General features: G+C 39.4%; 1 protein-coding gene across 1 annotated transcript in view; it reads right to left on the bottom strand.

Moving 5' to 3' along the window:
- Positions 1–831: 831 nt before the first annotated feature.
- Positions 832–19,906, bottom strand: part of RAD50 (RAD50 double strand break repair protein) — a 92,880-nt gene continuing 73,805 nt past the window's right edge. Inside the window, 4 exon segments of the mRNA XM_047778589.1 lie at positions 832–1,173; positions 2,614–2,747; positions 5,563–5,705; positions 6,211–6,296. Of these exon segments, the coding sequence (XP_047634545.1) occupies positions 987–1,173; positions 2,614–2,747; positions 5,563–5,705; positions 6,211–6,296 (550 nt within the window). The 3' untranslated portion in view covers positions 832–986.

Raw genomic sequence — 19,906 nt, 5'->3', positions numbered from 1 at the left:
ATGATTGACCTCTTATTAGAAAAAAACATCTGGAATAAAAATGAGACCTGTTCTTCCAAGTCTCTTTGGACCCCATTAGGAGCTGGTCTTGACTTTGAGCAAACTCTGCTTCACCTCTACACCTGAAAGCATACTTGGAGAGCAGTTAACATTGATGATGAGGCTGAGATGATAAACAGCACAGACATACAGGAAAGTTACAGACTCCTTTATGAAGGAAGGTCAGGCCCCAAGTGAAGGGAGGCCTTGCTCTTGGGCAGAGCTTTTCAAAGGTGGATCTTCACAGTGGGGAACTTCCTCTCTCTAAAGAGAGCTCAGATTGGTATGACTCCCCAGTAGGGATATGTGGGAAGGGAAGATGGTGGGTACAGAATTAGTAATTACTTGAGGTTCTTTTCAAACCCTGAAGCCCCCACCTGACTACTGCAAATTTTAGTTGGGGAAACAGGCCCAGAGAGGGAAAGGTCACTTGCCCAGATGTATAAAGTTAAGAGCAAAGCCAAATATTAATATTTAATCATTTCTTGTGATCTTCAGATATTAATATGGATAATCCAGTTTTTAAAACCACATCCAAAGAAATAAATTTAGAGGTAACACTTTTTAACATTTTTTTTTAAATGCCCAAATGATAAAGTATCTAGGCAGAGAACCTGCTTCTAACTAATGCTTTGAGAAGTGAAAGGTAAATAGCTTCAGGTCCCAAAGAATCCTTCATTAGTTCTGGGAGGGAAGCAGAGAAGCTGAGTCCAACTGTGTTGCTGTTGAGCCCCGCCACAGGCCTGTCAGAGGCTGCTTGGAGGAGGATGAAGTTCAGGCAATCAATCCAAATATCAAGCAAAACAATTTTAATGATTTTAGAAGCTTTCACACATTGAGAACTCTAGACACAGGGCTCATTTGAAAGTACAAATTTTCATATTGACTCAATACCAGAAATAAGTTGCCTTAGGACTTGCGTTTTGAACATTTAATCTCGAATGCTTTTAATGCACATAAGATCCTAGGGAACTAACACTGCATTTTACAATCTCTGAGCACTGATCAATATTCTTCTTAATCCTGTAGAATTTTTCCACATATTCAGAACGCCCTAAGAGTTCCACAAAATCTTCATCATGAGTGATTACCAGAAGCTGGAAGTTACGCTGCTGTGAGCGACTTTTTATTATCCTGAAACAATATAACATTTTATTACCAAAGAGCATACATAACCTTTATTTCAAAAAGCCACTGAGGACCCTGTCGGCCACAGAAATGTGTGCTCCGTGTGATGACTGGGCTTTTCCTGTGCCCTGTGAGTATCAGGGCCTCTGACAGCCTTGCAGGAAGTGGCAGGGGGAGGGGGGAGGTGGATCCAGGCCTCAGGCCAGCCCGTGGCAGTCTCTTCTCTCCAGACCGTGGGGATGCATGGCTCTTCTCTTAGGTGTGGCTTAGACACTGGTGAGAATACCTGATCTAGTTTCTTCTTAAAGCAGGTGGAAATGTTTTACTGAGTTTTCATTTATGTTTATGCTGCTCAATTTTAGGAGTCTGACTTACTCCTTTGCTTGGGGTTTTCTTGACCTCTTACTAGTTTTCTCTGGAAGAAAATTATATTTAAAAAAAAAAAAAAAAGACAGACGACAGGCAAGGGGAATAACATTGCAAGCCCCAATGCCTTCTTAGGAGCTGGGTCTACTTAGAATTCTGTCACCACCAGTCACTAGATGCATCATTGGTATGACACACAGAGGACCTGAGTGGGTGTACTGAGAACATTTTTGCTCATTATCTGTATGTGGAGGTAACTAGCTATGAGACAAAGTCAAGTTTCAGTCTGTTAACTAACCACTTACTTATCTCTTGCTTAGAGATGGATGCACTAGTCTTAGGTTGCACTAAGTTTCAAAAGCACTAGCCCTTACTTGGTCACATGGGACTACTGAGAGATGGCTGGAGAAAGGTGGCAATGCGGCTACTCAGTTCTCCTTCTGGCCCCATCTCTGCTATCAGACAGGAAACATTTTCTATGACAAAGAGGTCAGTTTGGAGCAACGAGTGCCCATAATAGCTCCTCTACCTCAGGGAAAGTGCCTTTCTTCTGCCAACACAGTCCTTAAGCAAGGACTGCCTATCCCTTGAGCCTGCGTCCACCACAAGTGAATTGTTTGTAAAAGATGTATGCAATTTTGTCCTCTAGATTCTAATTCACCACTAGTGTACTTTTTGAATAAGAGCTGTCATTCCTTAGAGATGTGAAAAGCTGGGGAGGCAGTCTAAAACCTAGGGATACCACCTAGAAATGCTTTAGCAGAGCATGCTAAATCCTGTCCATCACATGTGGGCCCCTATGGCAGGTTTACAGGAAAATCGTATCAAGCCAGGAAACCCTCACCCTGGGTTACCCTATCAACACTCTTGGGGAGATGCAGGATATGTCTGGGATGGCTGTTCACCACACAGTTCTTTTTATAAGCATCTGAAGAATTATTATCAAGGTAAAGCCTAAGGTCTGGTAAAACCATTTTCCCCAAAGAAGACAAATCTACAGAGAGAGGGTTTATACCACAGATCTCCCTTAATTTTACTTTAAAAACTATCATAACTTGATCCAAAATTTGAGATACTTACTCAACCAGAGCATGTGCAAGAGATTCGATATTTTCACGGTCAAGATTTGTTGTTGGCTCATCCAAGGCTAGAATGCCACAGTTTAAGCAGAATGTTTCAGCCAGGGCTAGGCGAATGATGAGTGAAGCTAATACCTGGAAAAAAGCACCACAGCTGAGCTATACTGCACAGATGTTTTTCTCATTCACCTTAGGAAGACATAATGTCTTTAGAAGGGAGAGGAAGGGGTAAAGTCACAGGATCACTGACCTTAGGTAAATCGCTGCTCTTTGGTTGGGAAAGCCTGGCACTGTGACCAGACTCTCATGTCTTTCCGGAAGATCATTTGCAATGAAATAAAATGCCAAAAGCAGTACTGATCTACAGCCCCCCCCCGCCCCCATACTTCATATCAGCTATAATAAAACTTCAAATTACAGACCTGAAATAGAAATGCATTACCATTATCTGTAATTAATAATAATAATGGCATAAGATTGACAACCTTAAAAATTCATGACCTGAGAGTTCCTTCCATAGCTCAGCGGAAACGAATCTGACTAGTGTCCATGAGGATGTGTGTTTGATCCCTGGCTTCCCTCAGTGGGTTAAGGATCTGACATTGCCATGAACTATGGTGCAGGTTGCAGACGCAGCTTGGATTTGGCGTTGGTGTGGCTGTGGCGTAGGCCAATGCTTACAGCTCCAATTCGACTGCTAGCCCAGGAGCCTCCATATGCCACAGGTGCGACCCTAAAAAGACAAAAAAAAAAAAAAAAACCCCGAAAACCCAAAACCAAAAATATGACCTGGCTATTTTATTTTCCCGATAATGAGATTTGTTAGAAACGTTGGGCATAATACATTTTTCCCAGAGCTTCACAGGCACCTTTATCTCAGAGATTATCTTTAAATCTCCATGTTCTGTGTGTATGATTTTGAGGGAGAAAGGGGGAGGGAGGGAGAAAATTCCTAGGTCAGAGTATCACGAGTACAGAAGTATGGTTTTATTTAAGCTAGACTACAGGAAATTCAGGCAACCAAAAACATGAGTCATGTCTGTGGTTAATAGAAACCTAATACTAAAACTCTCATACTGCAGCTAAAGCCATCTGAAGGTACCAGGGATACAGAATTAAGAGTGAAGGACTACTTCTGTGTGAGCTGTGACATCCCTCTACCTCTGGAATTTGTGAGGGAAGTAGCATCAGTAAGTGAGGACGAGTGATTTCAGAGCAGTTTACAGCTTGCCTTTGATGCACAGGGCATGCTCACAGATTGATGATGCCAGGACCATAGTTTGACCCTTGGGGGATTGGCACTGCCCTCCTGCTGCCACCTCTACCACTACCCAGGCAAAGGGGACTATGAATGGAGCTCCTGGCTAACCTCTACCAAACCATTGTCTATTTTGTCCCCCAACACCAAGGAAGTTCTGTTAATTAATTTTAATAATTTACAGTAGCTATAGGAAGTCTACTTTGTTCAGAAAGTGTTTTTAATTCAAACAGGCATGTTTCAAAGTATTTTCTCATTCACATAATTACAGCAAAAAGTCACCAATATAAGTAGCGGATACTGATTATAGATCACAAATTTGTCATTTTTGCAGACTATGATTAAGATAATAATCTGCAGATGCCTTACAAATTGGTATCAGCTGCCTGGGCTGACCACAAAATACATACATGCATGGAGTGTCTTCAAGCAAAAACTGAAAACATTTTTATGAAATAACTCAGATAATGTGAGTATCCATTTCTATCTAGAACTATAAAATTTTAAGAACACCAGGGGTCCAGAGGTGTCATCCAGTATAATTTTCTGCTTCTAATGTGAAAGGTGGAAGCTCAAAAATGTGTAACATCTTGGTACAAACCTGTACATAGTGTAAGTACCCTAGCTTTGTTCCCCAAGGATGCAGGTCCCACTTTCTCAACTCTTGCAAACTTGATTCCTCTATGTTCTATGTATCCAACCTGGGATGTCTCCCAGAGTTTCCTATAAAGCTAGGTGGCCTGGCCCAGCGCTGAGTCCTTGTGTTTGTGTGTGTGCGCACTGGAGGCTGGCAGAGGCACCCGTGGGTATCACAGCCTTTGGCTCTAGCAGACTCTTCTTTGGGAATGGTGGTGGGAACTCAGTCCTGTGATGAGGCTGCTTTCTCAATGAGACTCTTATTCATTATAATGCCTCATCTGGCTCAGTTGAGGATCTGGTTTGCTAACAGTCACTGATTCTAGGAGTTCCCATTGTGGCGCAGCGGAAGCGAATCCGACTAGGAACCTAGAGGTTGCAGGTTCGATCCCTGGCCTCGCTCAGCAGGTTAAGGATCTGCATTGCCATGTGTAGGTCGCAGACACGGTTCAGATCCGATGTGGCTGTGGCTGTGGTGTAGGCTGGCTGCTGTAGCTCCGATTCGACCCCTAGCCTGTGAAACTCCATATGCCACAGATTTGGCCCTAAAAGCAAAGCAAAACAAAACAAAAAAACCCCAGAAGGTGGCACGTCTCTATTTAAAAAAAAAAAAGGTATCGATTCTAAAACACACCCCTACCCCCACCCCCCTTGACGTCTCTGAAATCATCTTACAACTGAGTATTTTCTTTCTTGGTAGCACAAAAAAATAGCAGTATGTCTTATAATTTATAACCCAGTAATCTTATTCTCATGAGGAGTACTTTGAAATATAAATGCTCCTCAGCTCTTGCTCTACATTTCGGCAAGCCTGTGTGAATGTTTCAGGCCTTTCTTCTAAAAGCCTACCTTACATAATATTGCAGGAAATGCTGGTCAGAATCGAGAGTGTGATGAGAGCAGCTGAGTCTGATCCACTTTACAGGGCAGCAAGGAGTGCTGTGAGGCACAGTGCTGCCCTACCATTCAGGGGCAGCCTTGGCAGCTTACCTTGTACTGACAGTGGTTTCTCTTTGTCAATTCTCTGTGTACAGTCTAGCCCACTGAGATACCTGCCTTCTGTCCAGCACTGCACCGTCCTCGCATATCCAAGGCTGTGTCTCCCTTTAGCATCACCACTCGGTAGTTGTAATTCCGCCTCTTATCAGAAGCTGATACATTTTCATCGGCATCAGATCGAATTTCTATGTATTCAATATCTGACACAGAAAGAAAAAGATTTCAGGGGAACCTGGACTCTGCAGCCCTTTGCTATTTGGAAACGTTACCAAAGTTAAAAGCAAACATTACCAGGGGGCAATACAGGCTGGTTTGAGACCTTTTTCTCTAGTTATGAAGATTCATGGCCAGAATCCACCCAGATGCCCCAACCCTCCGTCTCAGTATGCCTTCTTAGTTTCCCATGAAGAGTTTCTTCCCGATGGTTTTCTTACCGCATTTTGCATTTTGTCTTATCCCTATCTGCACTGTAGCAGAACCTATTATGTCATCAGCTAAATATAATGTGCATCATAGCCAAATTTGTAAGTCCTGTCAGGCTGTGCGATAGAAAACTTTGCACTTTTTTTTCATTGATAGAAGATGTTGTCAAGATAAGAATTCTTAGAAAATCTCATAGAGGTGTTCAGAAAGAGGTCCAGAGGTATTAACAGTATGATGGGATCATCTGAGGGCTTTGGGAAGAGCACCCCTGAAACACATCACCTTGTCCACGATAGGTACTTCGCCAGAGGTCACGAATAATTTTGTTGATTTCTTCCATTTTCATACTGTGAAATTTCATTATCGCTCTGGGAAAAGAAACCATTGACACTTTAATGACAACATAATATTTAATAACATATATTAAAATATAGAAAATATATAATAATGTACAAGTAACATCATAACATCATCATAACTCCCCCACTATTCTCAGTGGCAAAAACAGAATATAGTAAGAGCTAGGAAAAAAAAAAAAAAGAACCAAAACCTTGCTGCCAGGCATATATATAGTTCTAGTGCTCCAGGGTCCTTAACCTTCTCTATTTTCAGGCTCTATGATATGACAAACATTTCTTTAAATGCTTAAATACTGTGAAAATTTTACTTTTTAGAAGACTTTTTCTTGGGCTTAATGGAAGAACTATTTACACTCACACGAATCACTTATAGGAGGACCTGCTGAATGGATGACACTGAGTTGAAGAGGGAATGGGAGGTGTACAGGGTCCCTTAGTCTCTGGGAAAACAGAGGTGAATCTCTGGAACTGCTGCTTTTTTTCTCTTCAGTTATTACTAAGGTTTACCTAAGTCAAACTTCTTATGATTTTACTCCTCAGATCTGTGAGCTTTTTACCAACCAGAAGTGCTGGTTCAGAGAGGGTATTTTAGAGGCTTAAGCTGAACTGAATCTCAAAACTTTTATTTTCCCTTCCTAGGTGAAGATTCAGAAATCCTAACTCCAAATATGTGCATCAACTTTCTTGGACCACAGCACCCCTCTGCTTCCTACAACACTCTTAGCATACTAGTAGTTTCTAAACACTAAAAAGAAGGGAAGAAATGTGTGTAAAAACAAAAATAGCCTGACAAAATCTAACTTTATTCTTAACTATAGTCACCTTTTGTCAAAAAGCCCTTAGGTTCTTTGGAAGTGGGTTTATGAACTAATAAATGTTGTATCAGTGACAAAAAGGCAAACATCACTGCCATTACCATACAAAGGATGTGAGTCGGACATACTTCCATTTGCAAGTGTCTTATCTGATACATACAAAAAAAGAAACTGAACGTAATGCTACTGCCTCTGCAGAATCATTTCATGATTTTCTGGTTTACCAGCAAAAGAGAAAGAAATGACTCAACATAAATACATCTTAAATATCAGATGAAGGATTTTGAAGTAATAAAGACTGGAAAAAACCGTATTCTGCTTATTGATGAGAATGCAACAAGTCTCCATTTCTACTTTAACATCTCAGTCTCAGATTTTATACTTTTTTCGAAAGGACAGAGCTGTTTCTCAGTATTTGCCTAAACAAAACAAAACAAAACAAAACAAAAAACAAGAAAAAACCACCCTGAATGTTCTTGGGGCCAATTATGTCATCCTTAGCTTTATACATTATGATCCTAATTTTTTAAAATGACTCTTTAAAAATGCCATAACTAACATAAATAAGCACTCCCATTGTGGGAACAAGCTCCAGGTGGGGCACAAGGGTTCAAGTGCACACACACAGCCTCGGCCATGGCTCCCGTATACATGCCCGCCCATGGGTAGGTCTGCTGAGAGACAACACTGCAGGAAAAAGCTCTGGTCCTTAGAAGACTCTAGACCCACCAAGGGGTACAGTAGAGAGAGTTGATGCCAACTACTGTTGGTTACACCATTCACTTATCTTCCTATCTTATCTCTCTGCCAGTATGGAGGTCAAAACCCTACTGTGCAAATAGCAGGGGATGATTACAGTAACTACTAGTGGTGAGCATTCACCTTATCTGAGGTACAATTATGCTCAACAATCGTAGTTTATCTCATTTAACCCTTACTACAATACTGAGAACTAAGTTTGGTTATCCCCATTTTACCATTAAGAAAACTGAGATTCTAATAATTTTATGGAAAAAAGAAAAATAAATCAATTCCATTTACAACAGCACAAAAACAGTAGGTACTTAGGAATAAATTTAACCTAGGAGGTGAAAGAAAACTGAAAACTATGAGATCCTGATGAAAGAAAATGAAGAAGACACAAATAAATGGAAAGATAACCCCATGGACTGGAAGAATTAACACTGTTAAAATGTTAATACTACCCAAAACGATCTATAGTTTTCAATGCAATCCAAAGGCATTTTTTAGAGAAATAGAAAAAAAAACACTCCTAAAACATGGAACCGTAATAGATGCCAAACAGCCAAAGAAATCCTGAGAAAACAAAAAAGCAGGGTGCATCACACTTAACTGATTCCAAGCTATACTATAAAGCTATAGTATTGATACAAAAACAAATAGACCAAAAGAACACAACTGACAACCCAAAAATTAACCCAAGAACATACAGTAAACTAGTATTTGACAAGGGAGCCCAAAATACCCAATGTTGAAAAGACAGTCTTCTCATAATAGTGCTCGGCAAATTGGATATTCATATGTAAAAGAATGAAACCAGATCCCTATATTACACTACTCACAAATATGAGCTCTAAACTGATCAAAGACAAACATAAAACCCAAAACCATAATACTCCTAGAAGAAACAAAACAAAGCTCCCTGACATGGGTCTTGGTAATGATTTCTTTGGAATCACATCTAAAGCAAAAGCAACAAAATAAAAAATAAACAAGGGGGACCACACTGAAGTAAGAAGCTTCTGTACAGCAAAAGAAACCAACAACAAAGTGAAAAGACAACCGATGGGATGGGAAAAAATACTTGATAACCATATATTTGATAAAGGGTTACTATCCAAAATATGTAAAGAACTCATAAAACTTGTTAGCAAAACCCCCAAAAATCCAATTTAAAAGTAAGCAAAGGACTTGAATAGACATTCTGCCAAAAAAAGACAATGAATGGCCAACAGGTAATATGAAAAGAGATTCAGTCATTAGAGAAATGCAGATTAAAACCACCACGAGGAGTTCCCATTGTGGCTCAGCAGGTTAAGAACCTGACATAGCCTCCATGAGGATGTGGGTTTGATCCCTGGCACTACTCAGTGGGTTAAGGATCCAGAAGGCATAGGTTATAGATGTGGCTCAGATCTGGCGTGGCTATGGCTATGCGTAGGCCTGCAGCTGCAGCTCTGATTCGACCCTAGCCTGGGAACTTCCATTTTGCTGCAGATGGGGCCATTAAAAATAAATAAATAAAAAAAACCCTGCATGAGATATCACCTCACATCCATCAGAACAGCCATCATCACCAAGAGATAACAAATGATGGTATGGATGTGGAGAAAAGGAAATACTTGTGCACTGTTTGTGGGACTGTAAACTGGTAAAACCATTATGGAAAACAGTATAGAGTTTCCTAAAAAAATTAAAACCAGAACTACCATTTGATCTAGCAATTCCACTTCTGGGAATATATCCGAAGGAAATAAAAACACTAACTTAAAAAGTTATCTGCACCCCTGTGTTCAGATTATTTACAAGAGCTTTATTTACAATAGCTAAGACACAGAAACAACCTAAGTGTCTATTATTAGATAAATGGATAAAGAAAATAAGTGATATCTATCTTTGTACCTATCTACATACATGTAATGGAATATTATTCAGCCATAAAAAAACAAGGAATTCTACCATTTAGGACAACTTGGATAGACCTTGAATGCATAATGTTAAGTAAGACAGAGAAAGACCAACACTGTAAGATCTCATTTATCTATGAAATTTAAAAACAAAAACCCCCACCAAATTTATAGAAAAAGAGATTAGTTTTGAGATTACCAGAGGTGGAGGGGGGAGGTAAGGAAATGGGGAATTGGATGAAGGCAGTCAAAAGTTACAATTTAGAGTTGTAAGATAAATATGTACTAGGATGCAATGTATACATGATAACTATAGTTTACACTGATGTATGACACATAGGAAGTTGTTAAGAGAATAGAGCCTTAGCACCCTCATCACAAGGAGAAACATTTTTCCTTTCTTTTTGTTGTACAGACCTATTGTGCTTATGAATATAGATACAAACATTCTAAATAAAATCAAATTTAGGACTGTTACAAAGAACATATCATGACCATATAGTGTTTATTTCAGGAAACCAAGAATAGTACAAGAGGAAAAAAATTTTTAAGATAATTCAAAGCATTAACAGATTAAAAAGAAAAAAATTTATCTCAAATGAACATCAACAGTATTTGTTACAATGCCAAATTTTGATAAAAATCCTCAATAAGGAGATCCCCTGTGGCAGAGCAGGTTAAGGATCCTGTGTTGTCACTGCCATGGCTTGGGTCGCAGCTGTGACACGGGTTTGATCCCAGGCCCTGGAACTTCTACATGCCAATCCTCAAAGAGGAAAATTTTCTTAGACAAAATGACTATCAGCTACAGTAAACATCAAACTTAATATTAAAATATAAAATTTTATAAAACTCCTCCTGGAGTTCCCGTTGTGACTCTGTGGTTAACGAACCCAACTAGGATCAATGAAGACACAGATTCAATCCCTGGCCTCACTCAGTATGTTAAGGATCCAGTGTTGATGTGAGCTGTGGTATATAGGTCACAGACATGGATCGGATCTGGGATTGCTGTGGTTGTGGCTGTGGTTGTGACTGGCAGCTACAGCTCCGATTTGACCCCTAGCTGAACCTCCATATGCCGCAGGTGTGGCCCTGGGGAAAAAAAAAAAGACCAAAAAAAAAAAAATTTGTTCCTCCTAAAGCTAAGAATAAGAGAACGATACCTCTCTCTCAAGGAATCAGTATCTCTCAGAATGTACTTTGGGAAACGCTGCCCCATGAGATTGATTCCTAATTCTTATGGAGTTGAAAGTGCCCTTTTCAAAATCATATTCTCTACACTTAAGAAGGAAATAAAAAACAACAGAGAAAAACAAAACAAAACAAAAAAAAGATACCTCTTATTATTGCTACTCTAAAATAATGTCCTAGAAATCCCTAATAATTGAGCAAGACAATAAAAAGAAGAATAAAAGAAAGGAACAAAAACAACTTGTCACTGTTTATGCAGGCGATTTAACTGCACACTCAGGAAAACGTAAGAAATCAACTTAAAATTACTAAGACCAATAAGATGGTCAGAAATAAACATAGTCTAGTAGCAAAACCCAATAAGAAACATAATAGAAAAATGGATCCTATTCATGGTGGCAAGAAAAAATATGAAATATACCTAAGGGAGAAATCTAACAAAAAGGTACATAATCTACAGGAAAAAGCTAGAAAACTTTATAATAGGACAAAACAAAACAACCCTGAATAAACAGGAGAGACATATTATAGGGTCCAAAATGGGAGATTCAGTATTGCAAAGGTGTCCACTCCCCCTGAGTAATCAATAAATTAAATGTGATCCAAACAAAACTGTCAAGATTTTTTTAAATGAAACCTGCAATGTGATTCTTAAGCCTTTATTTTAGAGATACAAATGAATAAAATCACAGCACTGGGACAGGAATAAAAATTAAAATACACACAGATATTTAGTTTATAACTGACATTTTAAATCAATGGAAAAGGTTTTAATAGTGTTGGAAAGAGAAAAAAATTAAAATTGTATTCTCTTTCATTAAATTTCAAATAAAATCCAAATAAAAGATTAAAAATAAATGAGAGTATTAAAACATTTTTATAATCTTAGGATTGGAAAAGTCCTTCTAAATAGAGAAGTTATAGGTATAAAGACTAAAGATTTGCTTACCTAAAAATTCAGTCACAGTTAACAGCATCAAGTTAAAGGTCAAATGACAGACTGGGAATAATTACTTGCAATGTGTGTTAAAGGATTAACATCCAGAATCTATTATGAAAAAGTGGTACACTTAGAAAAGCAGATTTGTCCTTGCCAATTAAATAGGGAAATTAAAGTGAGAATGATTTGGTGCAACAGAATGTCAAAAATTTAAAAAGCTGATAATATGAAATGCAGACCTAAAGAAATGGGTACTTTGATAACAATACTGGTAGAAACATATATTTTGTTTCTGAAAGGCGATGTGGCACCAACAATTTAATAATGTACATACCCTCTGACCCAGTTACTCTATTTCTAAGAAGCTATCTTTCTGGTATATCTGCACAAGTGTGCAAAGACATACACTGCAGAATTATCTGTAGCAGCAAGCATTTAAGAGTTTCCTAATATGTCCACCAGTAGTTAAATAAAGTAGATAACATCCATTTTATAGAGATATTATGCAGCCATTAAAATAATGAGATACACGGAGCTCCCTGGTAGCCTAGTGGTTAAGGATTCAGTGTTGCCACTGCTGTGGTTTGGGTTTGAACCTGGCCCAGGAACTTCCGCATGGCACAAGTGCAGCCAAAAAAACAAAATCCAATATACTTACTTTTTAAAAATGACGCATTTACATATGTGAACATGATTTACTCACATAGTAAAGTGTAAAAGAAAAAGCCCTACTGTGTGACAGTATTCACATAAAACCAAAAAAAAGATACACAGTGTACATACATGCAAAAGCACTGCCAAGGAAATGAAAACATGCCACCAATGTAGTAATACTTAAGTGCAGAATAAACGTCAGACACTGTCATGGAAATGAACCTAAGTCCCAATTTGAATCCTGTTCTGTGATCTGAAGAAATAAAGGAGTAGAGAAGTATAGATATCTGTAACACAAGCCTAAATGAGTTACGTGGTATGAGATATTATGGTGTACAAAGGGAAAAAAATTACATCTGTTTGGGAAGGGCTTCATGAAGGTAATGTTCAAAAGGACAAGAAACATCACAGTAAAATACAAGGTGTCTTAAAGGATTTAAATAGTTCAGTTTGGTTAGAACATGTTGAGTACTGAGAGGAGAAATGGAAAAGGCCATGTGTGCAGTCTTTCCTAAAATTAGAAGAGAACACCTACCACCAGCTTTAAGAAAATTAACCTGGTAGAAGGATAACCGGAGTGAGAGGAATAACGGAGGGAGACTACCACAGCTATACAGATAAGAGTTAAGGCGAGTCTGACTCAGGTGTGGGCTGTGGAAGAAAAGCAGCTCTGAATGAGTATGCCACACAAACCAAGTGGGAGCCGACTACTGACTGAAATATACATACCCGAAGATTAATTTACTACATTTTTTATAGGTCATTAACATTTAAGAATGACGTTGAAGGTCTGTGGCCTCTAGTAAACTAAACTATCATTCTGCTGATGCAAAATGTAAATTTCATGGGCTGGAATCTATTGTGGGCTAGTTGCATCAAGCCCCACCATGTGCCTGGAGTTTGCATGTCACTCAGCCAAATGCATACAATACTAACGCGTATGAAGTGTATGTTTTGTGAAAACTGACTCCCAAAAGAGAGTGAAAGGTCTAAGAGCTAAGAAAACAGTGATTTATAAATCAGTCTTATATTTAAATACCTTTCAGAATCTGAAAGATTTCCTTAAAAACTTCAGTCACAGTCTATATTGCATTTGATGAGGACAAATGATGGTTTTAGTGGTATTTATAATTGCAGTGATCCATGAAAGCCTTAGGATGTGATCCTCGCAAATGACAAGGGCCTTACATATTAACTGTTTGAAAGGAGGCACAGTGAGGCCCAAAGACAAAAAGACATTTATCAGTGAAACTGTTTCTTATGATACTATAACGGAAGTTACACGTCATTAAACATTTGTGCAAACCCATAGAATGTACACCACCACAAGTGAACTATAATGTGAACTACAGATTTGGGGTGAGTAGGATGTGGGAATGCAGGTTCGTCAAACGTACCACTCTGGTAAGGGGTGCCGACAGTGAGGGAGGCTGTGGTTGGGTCGAGGGGAGCAGAGGTATATGGGAAATCTCTGTACTTTCTGCCCAATTTTACTGTGAATCAAAAATTGCTTTAAAAAAATAGTCTATTAAAAACGAGAGGGGTATCTGCTAGTGTAGAGTGCAATGCTATTTTCATCCACGTCCCCCTTCCTTCTTCACGTGGACACCTCCTTTGAACGCTGTATGGTACCATCCTTTAGCCCCTGTTTGCACTACAGCTTCTGCCCCAGCAATTTCTATGTGACTTTCCTTTTTGTTCTATGCTGTCCAACTGCTTCCACACTTGGATCTTTAATAAAAAGCTTCTGTAAGCCTCCGAATTAGCTACTTTCTAAGTATATTTGGATTCTAGCTTGATATCACAAATGAAGCATATCAGCACTCCCCAGAACAGGGTTTCTGCTGCTACCACTGCTCTGAGGACACATTTTTTTTTTTTTGTCTTTTCTTGGGCTGCTCCTGCGGCATATGGAGGTTCCCAGGCTAGGGGTCCAATCGGAGCTGTAGCCACTGGCCGACGCCAGAGCCACAGCAACGGGGGATCCAAGCTGCGTCTGTGACCTACACCACAGCTCACGGCAATGCCAGATCCTTAACCCACTGAACAAGGGCAGGGATCGAACCTGCAACATCATGGTTCTTAGGCAGATTCATTAACCACTGAGCCACGACGGGAACTCCTGAGGCCACTTTTAAAATCATCTCAGGACTTGGTAGAGAACTGAATGCCTGAAGTGGAGTCATTAGAAAGCAGGTAGACCAAAACCTCACTTGGCGGGAAAAGAATTTCCAGCTCTTACTTCTCTCATATTTAAATCATTTCGAGGATTCAAGCTACTGAGGAAGTTTAGTTACTATTTTGCAAAATTTGAACTGATGCTTAAAATTAGAAGCACACATAAAATGGCAAATCTTTTTTTTCTGGGGGGGGGGGAAACAAACTCAAGGCATGGAGAAGTTCCCAGGCCAGGGGTCAAACTCGTGTCACAGCAGTGATCCAAGCCACAGCTATGACAACACTGGATCCTTTAACAACTAGGCCACCAGTGAACTCCTGAACAATGGCAAATCTTGAACTGGATTTCCCCATGTCTCAAGCTATTTCAGTGAATAAAATAATAATTAAAAGAGCCAAATACCTATGTGCCTTCCTAATTAAAAAATTAGTTCAAAAGGAGGATAAAAACTATTAAGTTCATGAAGATTATCCAAGCTGGAAAAAGCATTAGAAAAGATCGTATGTACAAAAGGCATTTTCCAACAGTATTATCCTCATCCTTATATATAAAATTGTACCAAACTATGAGGTACATAAGTCATCAGAAAATTGGCTAAGACCAGTTTTATTATTCATTATTATATTGGATACTCCTTCCTACTGCCCTGGTAGTTACAACCCTGAGAATTTCCTGTCTTCCTACATTTAGGTCAGTGGAAGCCCTCTAGTATAAGGGAAATGGTATGATGAGTATCACGCTCCAAACTAAGAGTGATTTGCATTACTCAGCACAATTTCAAAATCCCTAATTTGCCAAGTCCGAGTTGCACATTTAAAAGAAAAAAGTCCTCTTTTTCTAGATAAAACCTTTAAGACTATTAAACTAATTTCCTGAAACCCTGAAAACTTTTAAACTGCTGTAATTTCCTTTAGCCAGCCTCCTAAATTTTAGCTTTTAAAGTTCAGCCAATGAGTCAACCACTACTGCTATAGTGGGTTGATAAATATTTGGTTTAAAAACCCTGCAAGTGACTATGAAATGCCACTAGCTATCATTTGTTTCTGTAACCCACCTGCTTTGATACTACAGGGGCTGCTGATATCAAACTACTGTATCCAAGGTAAGAATGAGAATGGTGGCCACAAGCTGAGCCTTGGATAAAACCCTCATCCCCAAGCTCTCCTTGATTTTAAGAGACCAGGCTCTGAACAGACTCAAAGGAAGTTGGCTGCCTTGGATGCAAAAGTATAAAAGTTCTGTTTCCATTGAATCTCAGGGGAAATACAACTTAAGATGCAACATTCCACGTTTGGAGAAAAACGACAGTGGGACATTCTGAGGGTAGGATAAAACACTGTACTTTGAATGATATATTCCAAAAATCACTTAATTGTAATTGACGTCTTTTATAAAGGCATGGATAAGGGCTAATAAATTCTAAATAATGGATGTCTTCCCTCTTCATATCAAGTGGAAGTGTCTCTGGCCACTGGCAATGCTTATTATCAGTGATGGTTTCAGATGATTACTAATAACAGATGGTAATCAGCTTTTCTTGAAAATGCACTGCTGATTTCCTGTGTTACCTAAAATAGATGAATGCAAAAATTACACTGACTGCATGCTTCTTCTAAGAGATGAAACACTGAGGGAAATTTTGGACCTTTTCTTCTAGGTGAAAAGGCAAATTTAAGGATCACGGTATAAACCTTAAGATTTGCTAGCACAAGCCCACAAACACTCAGTTTTGGGGAAATCTGTACCACTTCTTGCCTTCTCATTTAAAAGAATCCATCTGATTACCAGATAACAGAACTCAGTAAACAGCCTGATCTTATTCCTCAGGCAAGCCTTAACTGCTGGAAAGCACCCCTGTGCCTCCCCACACCCACAAACTCCTGACTGGCCCCATCAATCTCCCTCACATGCACTCACTCTGCTCAGTGTGATGCCTCTGTGATTGTACCACTTTTCTCTACTGAAATGCCCTTCCTTCAATATTCAAGGCTCAAGTCAAGCATAGACTGTGGAGCTACCATGGTCTCCGTTTTGGAACTGCTACCACTTTGCAGGAGGGACAGGGTATGATATTTCTGTCTTCCCAGAGTCCTTCAAGAGAGAATAGAACAGGGATTGTTTAGTTTTGTTTTTTGGCCTCACCTATTGCATGCAGAAGTCCCTGGGCTAGGGATCAAACCCATGTCACAGCAGTAACAATGCTGAATCCTTAACCATTAGGTCACCAGGGAACTCTAAAACAGGGATTTTTGAATGAACAGATGCCTTATTGAGGGAATTCCTCTTGTTCCTGCTGCCAATGGCTCTTAGAGTATGGGGGTAGCTGGTGGACTCCTGGGTATAATTTTGTATTCAGTTAACCCACATGAAACCCCAGGTCTGCAGGCCAATGTACTGAGAAGAGGTGCCACCTTGTAGCAGAGTATGCGCAAATAAAATTTAAGACAAAACCAACCTACCTACCTAAGCTGGCCACTCAGTCATCTTTAGTTAGCACCCCATTTTTCTCCTCTTCACAGCAGAGCTCTTAAAAGAATTCTCTCTACTCACTGTCTCCATTTCACCCATTTTCTCCTTATCCAAATCTAGGGCTTTGGTTCCAACTGTGCCACTGAGATTGCTCCCCAAAGTCATGATCATCTTCCACTTTATCAAATTCAAGGGTCACTTCTTAGTCTTCATGTTAGTCTCTCGGTAACATTAGATTCCTGAAATACTTCCTTCACGTGGTTTTCCAGATACCCTATCTTTAAGGTTTTTCTCCTACTTCATCAGCTACCACTTCACTGGATTTGTAAACATCTGAGTCTTGGGACTCACCCCTTCCTATCCAGTTATTCCATATGTAATCTCACTCCATGGCTATATGTACTACATATATACATCCCCAAATGTATATACCTTTCTCCTAAACTCTAGATTATACATCCAACTTCCTATCTGACATCTCTTCTCAGAGGTCTATAGGCACCTCAAACTTCATCTGTTCAAATCAGAATTCTAGATTTTCCACTCCCCAATCCTGCCCATTTCAGGGAATGGCAATTTGCTTCCCCAACATCCTGTTGCTCAATTTAAAATATGTAGGATCAATCTTTGATTCTTTCTTTTCCTTTTCCTTCCCAACATTCAATTCAGAAGCAAGGCCTGTCAACTCTATCTCCAAAACAAAAATCAAGTCCATCTACTTCTCTCCCTCCTACTGCTATCACCTATTCAGTCTATCACTCTCTGCCAGGTGCCCCTATAACCCATTCTCCACACAGCAACCAGTGTGATTTCTTTAAACCATGACTTAGATCATATTACCTCTCTGCTTCAAACCCTCCAGTGCCTTTCAATCCCACTTAGAATAAAATCAAACTGTTTACCAAGGCTCCAAGGCATGGCACAGTGTGGGAGCCATCTCTCTCTGACCTTATCCCCCTGCTCACGATACCCCAGCTGGGCCTGCCTTCTTCCTGTTCCTTGAACATTCATGTTCTACGGGTCTTGGGGCCTCTGTATCAGATATTCTATCTAGAATGCTTGTATCTCAGCCTTCGGCGTATCTTGCTTCCCCTCATCAAGCAGGTCCCAGCTTAAATGTCACATTCTGATGAGATCGGGTGCATTCAGGGTGGTATGGCCGTAGACTTAAATGTCACATTCTGAAAAAAGATCCTGCCTTAGAAAAGGGCTAAAGAAGCCCCTCAATTATTCCCACCACCATAGTTAATTTTCATTGTTTATGAATTTAATTTTCTATTTCTTCATCCCTGTATACTTAATATACAGTATCTAGAACAATATCAATATAAGCACTCAAATCTTAATTGAACAAAATCCTAATATACATGACAATATATATTATGCACATACATACATACTTACTTCACTGAGGAGGTATTAAATATACTAAAATAAGTTGGCTATTGTGGCTCTAAATCAGCAAGTATGAGTTAAGTAACAGTTAAGAAAACATTCTCATATAAATTTTAGTTATTTAAAGATTAAGGAAAGGGAAGGAGTACATGGTAGCAGTACAGTATAGTAGGAATAGAAAGGCCTCAGTTCTGACATTTAATTTATCTCTACTATTTAGCTGGGTAATCTTGGACAGTCTACTTAACCTCTCTGATAAATACTTGCCCTTTACAGGGTAGATGCAAGAATTCAATTAGATTATGGCTAACACATATAAGTATTAAATTAATATTAGTATCTCCTCTGCAGAGCCAGAACTTGAGAAATTTAGTCTTAAAGCATTTTAAAAATATTTGTTTTGCTTTTTAGGGCCACAGCTGTGGCATATGGAAGTTCCCAGGGGAGGGGTCGAGTCGTAGCTGTAGCTGCAGGCCTACACCACAGCCACTGCAATGTGGGATCTTAGCTGTGTTTGCAACGTACACCAAAGCTCGTGGTAACGCCAGATCCTTCACCCACTGAGGGGGGCCAGGGATTAAACCTGTATCCTCGTGGATACTAGTTGGGTTCGTTTCCACTGAGCCACAATGGGAACTCTCTTAAAGCATGTTTAAAGAGAAACAATGGAAACCTGCATTTTCTTGGTAAAGTTAAATTCCTTAGTGCTCTTAGGAAATAAAGATTTAATAATACACGTTGAAGAATGAAACATGACAAAAGTTTCTCTTTTAACTTGACTCTATATTGAATGCTATAAAAGACTTAAAAAAAAGATTTCCCTTTTATAGATAAGGAAAGTGAAGCTTGGGGCACTTGAATAATTTGCTACATGTCAACAGTTAGATGCAGATTCAGATTCAGGTTATCCCTAGAGACAACACTTTTAATCACATATTATAGATTTTTCTGGCCTCAAAAAAGTAAATTTATCAACTTTTACACACATTTCCTGCTTTTTAAAAGATTTAATTTTTTTTTCTTTGTCTTTTTGCAATTTCTTGGGCTGCTCCCGTGGCATATGGAGGTTCCCAGGCTAGGGGTTGAATCGGAGCTGTAGCTGCTGGCCTACACCAGAGCCACAGCAATGTGGGATCCAAGCTGCCTGTGCAACCTGCACCACAACTCACGGCAACGCCAGATCCTTAACCCAATGAGCAAGGCCAGGGATCGAACCAGCAACCTCATGGTTCCTAGTCGGATTCGTTAACCACTGAGCCACCACGGGAACTCCAAAAGATTTAGTTTAATTTTTTATCAAAACCAAGTTAAGTTATCCTGCCTTA

Source organism: Phacochoerus africanus, chromosome 4, assembly GCF_016906955.1.
Source record: "Phacochoerus africanus isolate WHEZ1 chromosome 4, ROS_Pafr_v1, whole genome shotgun sequence".
In the NCBI taxonomy this organism is placed as follows: domain Eukaryota; kingdom Metazoa; phylum Chordata; class Mammalia; order Artiodactyla; family Suidae; genus Phacochoerus; species Phacochoerus africanus.
The sequence above is the reverse complement of the archived record's forward strand: the minus strand, read 5'-3'. Positions and strand labels throughout refer to the sequence as shown.